Source organism: Martes martes, assembly GCF_963455335.1.
Source record: "Martes martes genome assembly, chromosome: 13".
Taxonomy (NCBI): Eukaryota; Metazoa; Chordata; class Mammalia; order Carnivora; family Mustelidae; genus Martes; species Martes martes.
The window spans coordinates 14,167,699-14,182,935 of NC_137901.1; the positions used below are offsets into that span (position 1 = coordinate 14,167,699).

The 15,237-nt window shown below is 35.3% G+C and overlaps 1 protein-coding gene across 6 annotated transcripts in view; it reads right to left on the reverse strand.

Moving 5' to 3' along the window:
- Positions 1 to 15,237, reverse strand: part of RELCH (RAB11 binding and LisH domain, coiled-coil and HEAT repeat containing) — a 118,124-nt gene that overhangs the window by 44,725 nt on the left and 58,162 nt on the right. For all 6 annotated transcript variants that reach the window (XR_013967824.1, XM_080821046.1, XM_080821045.1 and 3 more), the window contains exons 11-15: positions 14,146 to 14,258; positions 8,869 to 8,959; positions 5,892 to 5,963; positions 931 to 1,071; positions 329 to 493 (exon numbers count right to left, since the gene is read on the reverse strand). Coding sequence is in view for 5 of the 6 variants with exons in the window: in XM_080821046.1 (XP_080677172.1) it covers positions 329 to 493; positions 931 to 1,071; positions 5,892 to 5,963; positions 8,869 to 8,959; positions 14,146 to 14,258 (582 nt within the window). In the remaining variant the exon portion in view is untranslated. The remainder of the gene's footprint in view (positions 1 to 328; positions 494 to 930; positions 1,072 to 5,891; positions 5,964 to 8,868; positions 8,960 to 14,145; positions 14,259 to 15,237) is intronic.

Consider the following 15,237-nt stretch of genomic DNA (forward strand, 5'->3'; position numbering starts at 1 on the left):
TAGTATTTGAGTCAGCTCTGCATTCCGGGAACTGGAGCAGACACGTTACCCAAAATCTTTAAATCTTCAGAAGAGACAAGGCAGAGGTAGCTTTCTCAATAATGTACAAGTGAGTTCCACAAAGGTGCTACTTCATTTCCTTTTTCATCTGGCTTTCGCAAAGCAGAACTTCCTCCAATCTCTCTTGGCTCCACTCCAGTAAAAATCTTTAAGTGGTAAATTATTAGAATGTTCAGCCAAGTGGTATTTTCTGCCTTTGCTTCTTTCAAGATGATTTAGAACACACCTTTTAATTTCTATAAACTGTATACATAAAGAAAGCATTTACCCTGAGAAGTTTTTCTATCTTGTTCAGCAATGTAGGTATAAGATGAGACTGTAAATTTCCAAGTTCTGTAGTCCAGGCAGCGTAGGCTGGTAAAAATACTTGATGTGTTGCACTAACTACTCTTTCTGAGGGATCACCCAAGGCTGACAACAACAATTCAAAACCCTGCCAAAAAGAAACCGGTAAAATTTAGATTTTTAAAAGAATAAACTTCCAGAAAAAAAGCCCCTCAATAAAAAAGGAGTAAGTATACACTGCAGTACATTTAGAAAACATTTAAGCAAGAAAGCAAGCCATCCGTAATCCTATCATTCCCATTTTCTTGAAAGAAAATGTCACGTATCCATTGATGCGGAAACCAAAGAGAAAAGGTGGTAAACATGGCACGCATGTTGCCAATTTTCTGCCACAAAACTATGGTGGAGATTGTAAATGAATCCTAGCACTCTTTCTTCTGAACTGAAGAAGTAAAACAAGGCAGCCATAAGCCAACATACCTGCCATTCCTACTGCGTATTCCTGGGTAGCTGAATCAGATTTGGAATATTAACTTATTTGGAATTTCATAATGGAATAAATGGGGTTCATTCTGAAAAACATACCTGTTGATATTTGTCTGGATCATCAATGTATCCCATAATGATACCGAGGCTTTTGATCACAGCTTCTCTTACTAAATCTGCCTTATCTTCCATTAACATTTGTTGCAACATTGAGAGAACCAAGGAGCTACGTATTTCTTTCTGAAAGTAAACAAAAACATGTTTTTACTATTTATTCTATGCTAGCAGGAGAAAAGCAAAGAAAAAATAAGATGGACATCCACATATTCTACACCCAGATTAAATACATTTACATTTTGCTGTTTTTTTTGTCTTCATTTTCCAAAGACCTAAGACATTACAGATACAGCTTTTCTGATTCTCTTCACCCTCTCCCTCTTCCTCCATCCTCCCTAAAGATAACATCTACCTTGAATTTGGTATCATCTTCCAACATGTTTTTCTATCTACTAAATATGTGCAAATCCTTCAAATCCTACAGCACACAGTAGCAGGCACTTTTGGCAAATGAACAAAGTCAACGCTGCATTAAATGGAAAATGACTCCTCTATTAATACCTGTCTTTAACTCAGAGAGGAGCTTTCAGAGTTTTAGTAACAGGAGAGATTACAAATATCTCTCCGTTAATCAAAAACATTTGTCTTGGGTAGGAGTGTGGAAACATTCTAAAATCCTGGTGTTCCTAATTTTGAAGAACTAAGAAAAAAACAAGATGATAAAATATGAGAGCAAACTTTAAAAATACTTCAAAGGGAACTGCATTGCTAATCTCAGATGCTACTCTTTAATATAATGTCAATCACTGTTGTATCTTAATTTCACACAATTTTTTCTTTTGTTTGTTAAAGAATGTTTTAGCCCAGTGAATTCTGGAACACTGAAAAGAAATAAAATTAAAAAAAAACAAAACACCAACGAATGTTTTAGACTAATTAATGGCTGAAGATAAAATAAAGAGCTATCATTACATAAATTTTTGCCCTTACTTCCTTTCTCTGGACCATTATTATAATTTGATCAGTTTATAAAATTCTTCAAATCTAAACTTGTTTAGGTCCTTTTCCCATCTAATGGTTAGAATACAATAAAGATAGAGGATGTGACCATTTTCATAAATTTACAGTGTAATTTTAGTATGCAGAGCAAGGTCTAACAGTCATCTTTAAATGACCTATTTTTTTTTTTAAGATTTTATTTATTTATTTGACAGACAGAGATCACAAGTAGGCAGAGAGGCAGGCAGAGAGAGAAGGGGAGGAGGCACCCTGCTCAGCAGAGATCCCGATGCGGGGCTCGATCCCAGGACCCTGAGATCATGACCTGAGCCGGAGGCAGAGGCTTTAACCCACTAAGCCACCCAGGTGCCCCTAAATGATCTAGTTTTTGGTTTGACTTCCTAGAAACTAAAATATATATAATTTTACCAAATTTTGGTCACATTTAGCTTGGTGAGTATGTATTTTAGTACAGCCTTATTTACTTATCCTTTAGGATAAAAACTGCCCAAAAACTATCTTGGAGATCTTAAAAGGGCTTCTGGATTGGTATCAGCCTTGGCAGCAGGATGGAGATAAGTGAACTTCAGCTGGGTATTTTCTTCACATTGGTCTGGGCTGAGGTCAAGTGCGGCAGTTAGCTTCAGTATGCCATAGCGAACCCACAGGACAAGTCAGGAGGCATTACTCCATTTAAGCTATGACCATGCTGAGATTTTACTGTTAGCAACTGTGGTGGGATATAAGGCAAAGGAAGATCCATAGAGGAAACATTAAGTCTATTACTAAAACTGCTTAACATTCTAATATCTGGGGCAGCGTAGAACAGCTTATTTATCCCCTTCGTGCATGTGATGTTCATCTCTGCTTGGAACAGTAAATAAAAGGATGCTCAAAACTGACTCATGTATATCTATCTACATGATTTATCACAACACCAAGATACCAGTTTTCTCCTATGAGATGGGAAAATATTAAAAAAGATTTCATCATGTCCAGTTCCTGCAGAAGGTATGTGAAAATAGGAACTCCAGTGAATTGATGATAGGAGTATAAATCTGTGCAGTCTGGGTTGGAGCCAATTTAACACTGTCAAAATAAAAGAATGCAAATGCTGAAAGAAGCAAAATGTGGAAGTATTGACAGAATGAGAAATTTAAAAATACAAGTTACCTGTACAAGAACCTACCCATAGTGTCTACCGTCAGGGATACAGAATATTATTATATGTAGTATGATTAATTTTGGGTAAGAAAAACTCAAATATAAAAATGCAAACTGGAATATGCATAAATTTTTATTTTCTCCAAGAACTGATTAAAAACTATTAACAGTAGATGAATATCTTTGGAGAGAATGACTAGGTAGGACACAGAAGCAAAGTCTTTGATTTTCATTTTGTTCTTCTCTATACCATATGAAAACTTATTTTTAATAAAATAAAAAGAAATATTACTGGAAGTGAAACTATGGACTAGTCTTTTCTTCTCTATATTTTTCTGAATTAAAAAAAAAAGAAATTTTACTTTAAAAAAAGACAACAAAGTCATCTTGGTTTCTCACTCTTCACCAAAGAATATGAGGTTAACAGTAAGTGTGACATAAATGGCTCATGCATTATCATACAATTCCATTTTTTATATCATTTTTAAGAACAATCTTACAAAACTGACCATTTAAGGCAAGGGCCAACAAACTCTGTAAAGGCCAGATGGTACATGCTTTTGGCTTTGGGGCTGTGAGGTCTCTGTTGCTACTACTCAACTCTGCTGTTACAGTGTGAAAGCAGACATAGACAATACATAAACAAATGGGTATGTGTTCTGATAAAATTTTATTTACAAAAACAGGCTACGGACTAGATTTGGTCTCCAGACTGTAGTTTGTCAAGTTCTCCTTTAAACTACAGTTGTTAAAATTAAAATAACGGTGATGTCACTTCATTCCTCTACCTACTCTAAGCCCTGGACCTATGGGAAGATATCTAAAAGAGCCATCTTTTTGGTGGAAGGATTCCTTTAGTCATTTAAAAATTAATGAGCACTGCAAACTGCTTTTATTTGGGTAGGTAATATCTACCGACATTTATCGTATTAGAAATTACACTAAGAAATTTAAAAACAACAGTAAAATCTTTTAAGGTTAGCAACATGTAAACATTTTAATGAAAATAACTTTATATGGGGCATCTGAGTGGCTCAGTGAGTTAAACCCTCTGCCTTCGGCTCAGGTCATGATCCCTGGGTCCTGGAATCGAGCCCCGAGTCAGGTTCTCTGCTCAGCGGGGAGCCTGCCTTTCCCCCCACTCTGCCTGCCTCTCTGCCTACTTGTGATCTCTGTCTGTCAAATAAATAAAAGATCTTTGAAAATAACTTTATAAGACAAAAAAATTGGTGAGAATGGTGCTTTATATTTTGCTGCAAATCACTTTAATGTCTGACTTAAAAGAAGACAGGTAGATTCCTTGCTCTGCATTCCACTGATATGATACATAGCTTCAGCTGAAGTTTTTAAGAAAATCTGGCCCCACAAAGACATGTAATTGAAAAAGGGAGCATTTTAATAGCCTTTCCTGATAAGAACATATATTTTAATTCTACACTAAAACTGGAAAAGTGGTAGTTTCTTAAAGGTTAGATGCAATATAGAATCTGAAACCATGATGTTTTTCCTTGCTAATAAACTCTAAATTCTGGCGTATTAAATTCCACTAGTTGGGGCACCTGGGTGGCTCAGTCTGTTAAGCGTCTGCCTTCGGCTCAGGTCATGATCTCAGGGTCCTAGGATTGAACTCCATGGGCTCCAGCCTCACACTGGGCTCCCTGCTCAGCAGGGAGTCTGCTTCTCCCTCTTCCTCTGCCTGTGCACCCTCTGCTTGTCCCCTGCTCTCTGTGAAATAAATAAATGAAATCTTAAAAAAAAATTCCACTAGTCTATCTTGGAGTTTGCCCCTCTTTTTACCCATGTGTGATTTTGAGCAGTATGCATTGGTCATTTGGGAAACATTGTACCACACTCACTCAGATGCTCTTTAATACTGACACGTTTTATTATAATCTCAAAAAATCACATTTGTTAATATCACCAGTGATCTCAGAAATGTATTTATATACTTAGAAGCTGTGAAGCCCATGGTGGCAGATAATAAATTTTCCAAAATTCTTGTTCTCACTTAAAGTTGCAATTTTATTATTGGCAATAAATACCATCTACTTTTTTTTCCATAAAGTGATAGGCTCACTTCACTCATTTCCATAAAAAAGTCTGCTAAATACCAGAGCTTGTGTGTTAGTGGTTGGTCAAGTAAAATCAGCATCTCATAAAAAAAGGCAACTAGTTCAAATCACAACTCGAGCCTATTTGAAATGCTTTTCCTTAAATCGCCGTTATACCTCAGGATTTAGCAAAAGGGATTGTTATTAGTATTCTCCATTCTGTCACACAAAATATTAAAAAGACACATACTCAAGGGTCAAAATTTAGTAGAATTAATAATTTTATTGATTCATCAAGGTTGTTTTTAAGTGAAACTGGCTTCTTCTGAGTGCATGGCAGTGAAGCATACATCATTATCAGTATATTTGGGGGTCACTGCCTGGATCAGTGCTAATGCACAGGCACTGTTGCCCATTAGAGCTTTTGCCCAATCATGTAAATGTAAACACAGAGAAAAAGATGAAAAATATTTTAATGTTATGAAAGTAATTTTCAACTCATGTACCTCTTTGAAAGTATCTCAAAGAACCTCCCAGGGTCCTCGAATCACAAACTTTGAGAACTGCTGATAAGTTAATATATTTAAGACTCATGCAAAATAGTTAATATACCTGTCTGCAAAGCCACATTATATCAACATGAGCCTTATCTTTTTGGCTTATCTTCTTCCTTTATTAGGATAGCATGCCCTGGCAGAATTTGAATTAAAATATATAAGTCACTTGAAAAAAGTTTTCTCTATTATTAAAAGGAAAAAAAGTTTTAAAGAAAACAATGACAATTCTTACAGGAAGATAAGGTGCCAACGCGCCACAGGATTCTGCCACGAGTAGTCGTCTTTCTGGGTATTTGTGGTTAATCTAGAATAAAAAATACACAAATCAAGCACGAACAACATAATCTCCTTTCCTCCAACAGGGAATTACTTCTCACAATAAATCCTGTTAAGAATGCAATAAAGCACCTTTTTTTTTTTTTCCCCCACTTCTGGGAATCCCTGTGTGCCTATAACTGGATCAGGAATAAGGGAATGAGAGAGAGCCTTAAAAATGAGGTCACAAGGGTTATCTGTTAAAGAAAAAAGGATAAAGCAAAGATGAAAACGTGGCATGGTGTCGAGAGGTAGTGGGCTTACCTACAACTAGGTTTTCCTTAAGATGTCAGAAGCACCTTTCTCCATCCCTAGCAACATTAGTTTATTTTTAAATTTGAAAAACTCAGCTTCTGGATATTATAGATATGGCTTATAATATGTGCCAGGAATGACTCATCAGTTCTCTTTTTTAACTAAGGGATTAGGAAGTAAGTTAATCAATGATTTAACCAGAGCCCTTGACTAGTGATATGATTTTGTTTTTAAGGTAAGCAGACTTCAATCCATTCCTGTTTGTATATGCAAGATGATAGGGTTTTGCTGCTCTGATGGCTACACTGAACCATTACAAAAAATAACAAAAAAAAAATGACACATACTGGGTTTTGTTCCCATATGTCTTCTTCATAGAATATAAATCTTTCCTTGACTGGAAAAGAAGTATATCTGTTCTCATATTCCCATATGAAAAGGTGACATAATTCATTAATGTATTGGATGCCTAAAATTAAGAAAAGAAATTACATAGCAATCTACTGGGCAACAAACAGGAGGTAGTCGGCTAGACAGATCCCCGATATCCATGTTTATTCAAGTAATAGAAGAGATGGTGGTAAAGATGTTTATAACTAATATATGTAAAATAAATTTTCCAGAAATAGTAACTTCAAAGCAGAATGGTTTGAATGTCAAAGTATGTTATATGTAAACTTTCATTTTGCTTTTCTTTAGTCTAGCTCGATGAGTCTTAAAATTAAATGTACATACAAAAATCAACTGTATCTCTCTATACTGTAACAAATAGAAAATAAAATTAAGAAAATTCTGTTTACAATAGTATCAAAAAGAATAAAATATTTAGGAATAAATTAAACAAAAAAAGTACAAAAATTATATTCTGAAAGCAACAAAACATTTTTGAAAGAAAATTGAAAAGACCTAAATAGATGGAAAGACATCCTAAATTCATGGGTTAGATGGTTCATTATTGTTAGGATGGTGAGATATTCTCCACACTGATCTATAGATAAAATGCAATCCTTATGAAAATTCCAGATGCCTTATTTGCAGAAATTGGTAAGTTCATCCTAAAATTTACATGGAAATTCAAGGGACCCGGAATAGCCAAAACAAACTTGAACTAAGAGAACTAAGTTCAAAGGTATTTGGAGTTTCTTTTTGGGGTAATAAAACTGTTTTAAAATTGATTGTGGTGGGAGCACCTATGTGGTGCAGTTGGTTAAGCAGCTGCCTTCAGCTCAGGTCATGATCCTGGGGTCCTGGGATCAAGCCCCGCATCGGGCTCCCTGCTCAGCAGGAGCCTGTATCTCCCTCTGTCCTCCCTTGCTTATGCTATCTTTCTGACAAGCTCTCTATCTAAAATAATAAGTAAAATCTTAAAAAGAAACTGATTGTGGTGATGGTTGTATAACTCTGTGGATATACTAAAAAGCACTAAATTGTACACTTTAAATGGGCATATAATATCTATTTCAATAGTGCTTAACAACAAAAAAAAAGAAATAGAAAAAATGATTAGTAATTGTATGTACCTATGAATAACTGTACAGATTTGTAAATTTAAAATTGTATATGCTGTTCCCAAGTTTGGCTTTCAATGATTAGAGCCTCACACCCTAAATTAGTATGCACTATAATCCAGGTGACATAAGGAGACTGTCAGAGACAAGAGGACCTTATATAACATTCAGTTTAGATGTTTAGTCTAGATAAAACTCCACTACATTTTAAAGAAAAAAAATGAATACTCAAAGAAATTAGGAATAGAATTCTAAAGAGGCATATGCTTTAGTGATATCCCAGGGACCAGTAATAAGAATAAATGACTATGCTATTTATAAATAAGGCCATGAAATCTGTCTTTATAAGAAAGAAATCCAACTTTTTAAAAGATGGATAAGTAAGCCACTTAGTGACCTAAACACTAGTCTAGAAAGTCAATGACTGTCAGTTCTCCACAGGACTGGAATATTAAAATTCAATATAAAACCAAAAGTATTGTGAGTAAATGGGTGAGCTGGATTATAAATACAAAAACCTCCCATATCAACAGTTTATACTTTATATTCTGCATTTATTTGCAATATATACAAATGTATTATACATATGTTATTTCTCCCACCCCCCCCCACACACATGAAAACACGCATGGCCTCACTATCCCTTGAACCCACCTCAGAGCTTTTGTATTTATACTGACTCACTTCATTCAGATCTTTACCTAATCATTCCTTTCTCAGATTCCTGCTCTAACCACCCTTTCTAAAAGAGCATTCTCCATCACTCTCTAACCCTTATTCTGCTTTATTTTTGTTCATAATTTATAATATAAGACATACCATTTATTTGTTTACTCTTATCTCCCCACTAAAAGGTCTTTGTCTTTTGTTCAGTACTATCTGTATTTTGTTCATTACTGTATGTAATGACTGCAGCAGTACTAATGTTTCTTAACTATTTGCTGGAAGACTGAAGAAAGCAAAGCATCCCAGAGCATTCTTAAGTGCTATGAAATTACTGTGCTGGACTACAGATACAGTAGCATAATTTAGATTCCACATATTTCCTATTGGCATTTAAAAGAGAAAATAAGAACACTTATAACAGGTTAGAATATAATAGTGAGGGGAAAACTCAATACAGTTATTTACCTGTTCCCAACACTGTGGTAAAAGTTCAGCCTCTACACGTGTTGGTCCAACATGACGTGCAAATGCCACACAACCCGTCAGTATCATCTGCCTGAAAAATAACATAAATTAATAAACGTTTATAATTGCATGAGAAAGCACAATGCTAAGGGTTAAAAAGAGCCAGCTCTGTAATTCACATAACATACAACATTTTTGTACAATCAAACTGGACTTTTCCAACAATGGACTAGGCTGCCACCAAGAAAATGAGTTAGTTAAGATTCCTTCCTCCAGCAGTGACAGCACCATTTGTGAGACACTGAAAGAATTCTCTGTTGGTGTGAAGCTTAATCTCATACCTCCTAAATTAACTTCCCATACATGCATTCTGAGATACTATGTCTAATACTTCAGCTTCTACTGAATTTCAGTTTCTAGACACTAAAACAGCCAGTCATTATTTCCCCAATGTTTCTATAATTATAATCTAAAAATGATATTTCTTAAATTGGAATTTTTTTTTAAAGGATTATATTCTTTTTTTTTTTTTTTTAATTTATTTGACAGACAGAGATCACAAGTAGGCAGAGAGGCAGGCAGAGAGAGAGGGGGAAGCAGGCTCCCTGCAGAGCAGAGAGCCCGATGTAGGGCTCGATCCCAGGACCCTGAGATCATGACCTGAGCCGAAGGCAGAGGCTTTAACCCACTGAGCCACCCAGGCGCCCCTTAAATTGGAATTTTATACAAAAGATAAATGGGGTAGGCAGCTTCTGACGTGGCTCTCAATGTTGTCTATCTCCTGACATTCAGGCTCTTAGGTCATTCCATATCCTTGAGTGTAGACTGGACTTAATGATTTGCTTTCAATGAATAGAATAATGGCCAAAGTGATGGGATGTCACTTCTGAGATTAGGTTACAGAAGTCTGTGATGTCCATCTTTGGGACCCTCTCGACTGCCTTCTCAGCTGGCAAGCTTTGATGAAGTATGTGAGGCCTCTGTGGCAAGGAACTTAAGGAACTGGCTGAAAGCCGCTAAGAAACTGAGGACCTCTTCACAGACACAGGAAAAACTGAATCCTGTCCATGATTCAACTATTTGAGTAAGCTCAGAAGCAAATCCTTTCAAATTGAGCCTTGACAGGACTACAGCCTCAGCCAACACTTGATTACAGCATTATTTACAGACCCTGAAGCAGAGGACCCAGATTAAGTGACTCACATAAACTGTAATATAAAAATAAATGTTTTTTCAAACCACTTTCTTTTGGGGTAATTTGTTACAGAATCAGTATATAAATATAGTAACTTCACTTGAATTGACAGATTTGAAACTTAAGAAAGTATAAAGCTTTAAATATGATTTTTCACTCTTCAGAATGAAGTTCATTTTAAATGACTTTAAAGTGCAGAATTATAAACTTTTCCTCTTTTATCTAGTTCAAAACAGTAAAATCTCATGGGAAAAAAAAGTATGTTTTTAATACATGTTTTAAAGTAGGCAGCTTCTAAGAAAAACAAATTAGAATGTTTAATTCATATTAATTATAGAAACAGCACTTTAAGCCCAGGCACTGCCCATTGCTACTTCTCAAAATAAGACAACTTAACTTAAACTGCAAAATGACCTTAAATTTTCTCTCAGGTTAGAAGAATAATGTCAGACAAAGAGTATCTGGACAACAATGAGGAAAATATTGAACCAGTGTATCTTCATTGTACGCTGCCCCTTATTCTCATTTACCACAATCTGGTATTTTTATCTATCCGATTCCCCTTTTTATGTATATTATTGTTTTCTATGCCTATTTCTCAACTTTCCCTTTGCTTTTCTATTTTCTTCTACTTTGGAGAGGCAAACAAAGTGAATAAAAGAAAATGGTGGGGGGGGCGCCTGGGTGGCTCAGTGGGTTAAGCCTCTGCCTTCAGCTCGGTCATGATCTCAGCCTCATGATCTCAGCCCCGCATCGGGCTCTCTGCTCAGCAGGGTGCCTGCTTCCCCCCTCTCTCTCTGCCTGCCTCTCTGTCTACTTATGATCTCTCTCTCTGTCAAATGAATAAATAAAATCTTCAAAAAAAAAAAAGAAAGAAAGAAAGAAAATGGGAAAAGAAATTCTAAGATATACAAACAGAATTTTAGCTGCCTGTCCCCCAGTGGAAATTTCCCAATATCTGAACATTGTTTTTTCCCCACTAGTATCTTATAATAGTGAAAAAGCATATACATTGGTTCCACAAATGCTGGACTTGTGTAATAAATGAATTTAGGTAAAATGTAGGCACTTCAACATTTGCAAGAAGTATACACTTGTATGAAAACTTCATGTGAAATAACTTTAATCATGAGCCACTGCCTACATACTAAAGATGTATAAACTTGTTGAAAAAATTTTAGGCCCCTCAAGACAAACTTCTTAGCCAACAAGAGTTAATTTTAAAAAGTATGACAATTTTGAAATACAGGTTGAAAACAGAAGAGGTCAGATGGCCTATTAACAGATTATTAATGGCATTGGAAACAGGTTTCTGTTATGGTAAAAATTAATGTTCACTTGGGGCACCTGGGTGGCTCAGTTGGGTTAAGCATTCAACTGCTGACTTCCGCTCAGATCATGATCTCAGGGTGCTAAGAGCACCTGTGTGGAGCTCCATGCTCAGCAGGGAGCCTGTTTGAGATTCTCTCTCCCTCTCCCTACTCTGCCCCCCACTCACACACATTCTCTTTCTCTCTAAAATAAACAAATAAATCTTTAAAAAAAATTAATATTCCCACTTGTAGAAAAATCACAGGACAGGGACCGTTTTACTAGTATTTGATGCAGGTAGAAATATGGTGTCAATTACAGTTGTTAGCAAAGAATAGGCAAAAAGCACCAATACTAAGCATAATATTAAGTTTTTCTTAGGATATAATCGAAGAAGCCTGAGGTTTATTAAGTAAGGAAAAGTAACAATTAATTATATGGTAAATATATTACACTTTGTTAATTATATACACAGTGAGTCAACTGATAGGTATATTTTAATAAGTACTTGTGTATCTGAAAGGTAAAAAATTTAAATGTGAACATGAGTGCTGAATTCCTGTCATATCAGGTAAATTCATTATTTTGAAGTAAAGTAATAACAAAAGTTTATTTCTCCCTTTCAAAGAAACATGCAAACCAAAGCTGTTTCACATTTTAAATAAACGAAGACAAAATTCTAAAATATATTCAAAAGATATTAATGTTTTTCATGTTGGAATAGATCTTCAAATCTAAAGAGAATAAAAAGTCCAAACCTGAAGTAAGGCTAATGGGTACTTTTGGCCACCAGGTGGCAGCTATTAGCTTCACATGTGGAGTCTATGAAAACGGGCTAGAGATCTCGAGGCTTTTGCCTTGTAAATTTTTTTTTTTTTTTTTTGTAAAGATTTTATTTATTTACTTGACAGACAGAGATCACAAGTAGGCAGAGAGGCAGGCAGAGAGAGAGGGGGAAGCAGGATCCCTGCCGAGCAGAGAGCCCGATGCGGGACTTGATCCCAGCATCCCGAGATCGTGACCTGAGCTGAAGGCAGAGGCTTTAACCCACTGAGCCACCCAGGTGCCCCTTGCCTTGTAAATTTAAAAATAACAATGTAATAATGGCATTTAGTTATTAGTTAAGTCATGAAGATAGGGAATAGTATTTTTATCTGACTTTACTTAAATTCAATTAATTAACATATAGCATATCATTAGTTTCAGATGTCCTTTAGTTATTCATCAGTTGCATATTAAACCCAGTGCTCATTAAATCACGTGCCCTTAATGCCCATCACCCACTTAAATACCATCCCTCCACTCCGGCCACCCAGCAACCCTCAGTTTGTTTCCTAGAGTTAATAGTCTGGGAATAGTATTTTTCAACGCGAAAATAGAATATTAATTTTCCTAAACAGCACCATCAAACTGTTCCAGAAAATTTTCAGTTTGCAATGAATAGTGATTTAATTTGCTTTCTTTCAATTTGACCAGCCTGTGAGGTGCTGGTGCAGATTCATCTTGACTGGATCCTGAAAGGACGTGTTTCTCTGCTTGCCCAGGTATATTTTGGTAAGAAGGGGAAAGAGATATACACTCATAAGGTTTTAAAGTCTGTATGACTGTTTTTATTCTCAGAGTTGAGAGATAATTTGTATTTAAAATTTTGAGCTTTACTTGTTCTATGGTTCACTCTTAAGATTTTCCAACATTTTCAGATGAGGTAAAAATGTTGACAATCAGTGAAATGAATACTGAATACATAAAGTTACCTAATCATAAGGTACTACTGTTTTTCAAAAGTATTCATTAAAATAGAAAATTGTAACACAGAAAAACATTTCAACTGCCCAATTTTACCCATCCATTGCTTATTTAACCCAGGATGTTTTGTTCATGTTCACATTTGCATGGCTTCACTTAAAAGTTTCACTTTTATTTATTTATTTATTTACTTGACAGAGAGAGAGAGAGATCACAAGTAGGCAGAGAGTCAGGCAGAGAGAAAGGGGGAAGCAGGTTCCTTGCTCAGCAGGGATGCTGAGGCAGATGCGGGGCTCGATCCCAGGACCCTGGGATCATGACCTGAGCCGAAGGCAGCAGCTTAATCCACTGAGCCACCCAGGTGCCCCTCACTTTTATTTAAAGGTTTATTCTCTGTGGTAAACATCATTGTTGCTTGACCAAAACCTATTACCATTCTTCTGGAAAGTCACCCTGATGTGTGTACCTTCACTACTCTCAGATATAACTCATTTCTTCACTCAGGTATCAATAATTGAGATTTGAGTCACAACTAACAAAATAAAATACTGTCTTCCTGTAGCCACACAGTTAACTGGTTTAAAAATAGCCCAGTGATGCAGAAATTCATATATTAAATATTTAACTTCTGTAGAGAAGTCATGATATATCTAGTTAAGAAGTCATGATATATCTAGTTCATCTGTGGGAAAAGGGGGAATATTAAGCAGTTCTTTGAAATCAAAAGTGAAAGACGAAGGTGGAGAGATATCTGAATCAGAAGTCTAAAGGTAACTAATACAAAACTGTACAAATCCAACACGAGTAACTGGAATAATAAGAATGGAAACACTAAAAAAAAAAAAAAAAAAAAAAAAGAAACACAGCAGAACTCTGTGAATGGGGCCAATGTTTCCTCTGCTTATTAAAATAAATACTGGAACAGAAAGAAGGCACTTAGATTAAAATGCTAATCATTGATGCCAAATGAGTAAAATTAATAAATCAACATTATATGTGTTTCCCAAAGAAGTAGTCATACCTACCTTTGCTCATCATCTGGCCTCTTGATCAAATTGAAAAGTATATGGAGAAGCTGGTCTCTTTCTTTAGGCTCAGGATGCAGGCATGCTGTACACAATATGAGGGGGATCAACTCCTGAAGAAATATGAAGGTGGAAAAATGCAAAGTAAAAATGCGTTGCAAAATATTCATTTTTCCCCCCAGAGTATTCTTAAATGGACATTTAAAATGAAATAAACCTCAACATACAGAAGAGCAAATTCTAATTTGGTAAAATAAGTAATTCAAGAGAAAACTCTGAAACATACATTTATGCGTTGGTTGTAGAGAAAGTGTGAATCACAACGTAATCAAGTTACTAAAGATTCAACGAACCTTACTTCCTCATCCAGTCCTTTCTAATGGTCTACTAGCTTTTGCACTAAGTAACATTCTATCTTACTTTAAGCTAATACGGTAATTTTAATTTTGAAAGTGTTTTAAAAAAAACTTGCAGAAGTTAACTATATTTTAAAATTTAAAAAGCTAGCAGAAAATGAAGACAACTCATCCCACTTCCATAAATACAATATTATGTCTTAATTAAGGCTACCTATAATTAAAAAATTTGTACCCTTCCCACATAACCCCATGGCTAATTAAAAAGAAAACCATTTCCATGGGTGCCAAATGCTCTCAGCACTGCTGTAGAAGTATTAGTAGAAATATTTTATGTTCAAATGGAAATTTTAGTAATATCTTATTTGTTGCACATTCAACATGCAGAGGTAAATTCAGTATTTTGTACGAAAGTAATAACAAAAGTTTACTTCTCTCTCCCCAAGAAATATGTAAATCAAAGTTGTTCCACATTTTAAATAAACTAAGACAAAATTCTAAAATATATTCAAAAGATATTAATGTTTTTCATTTTGGAATAGATTTTCAAATCTAATGAGAATAAAAGTCCAAAAGTGTTAAATATTTTTGGAGGAAAACTTTTTCTAAGTTGTAAAAATAATATTCTATAGTTAATCTAAGGAAATCAGTGTGATGTAATAAGAACAGAATGATTACTCCTACCATTTCTTTTTCCCATCTATCTTCCTACCCACCAAAAAGTGTTAGTAGATTT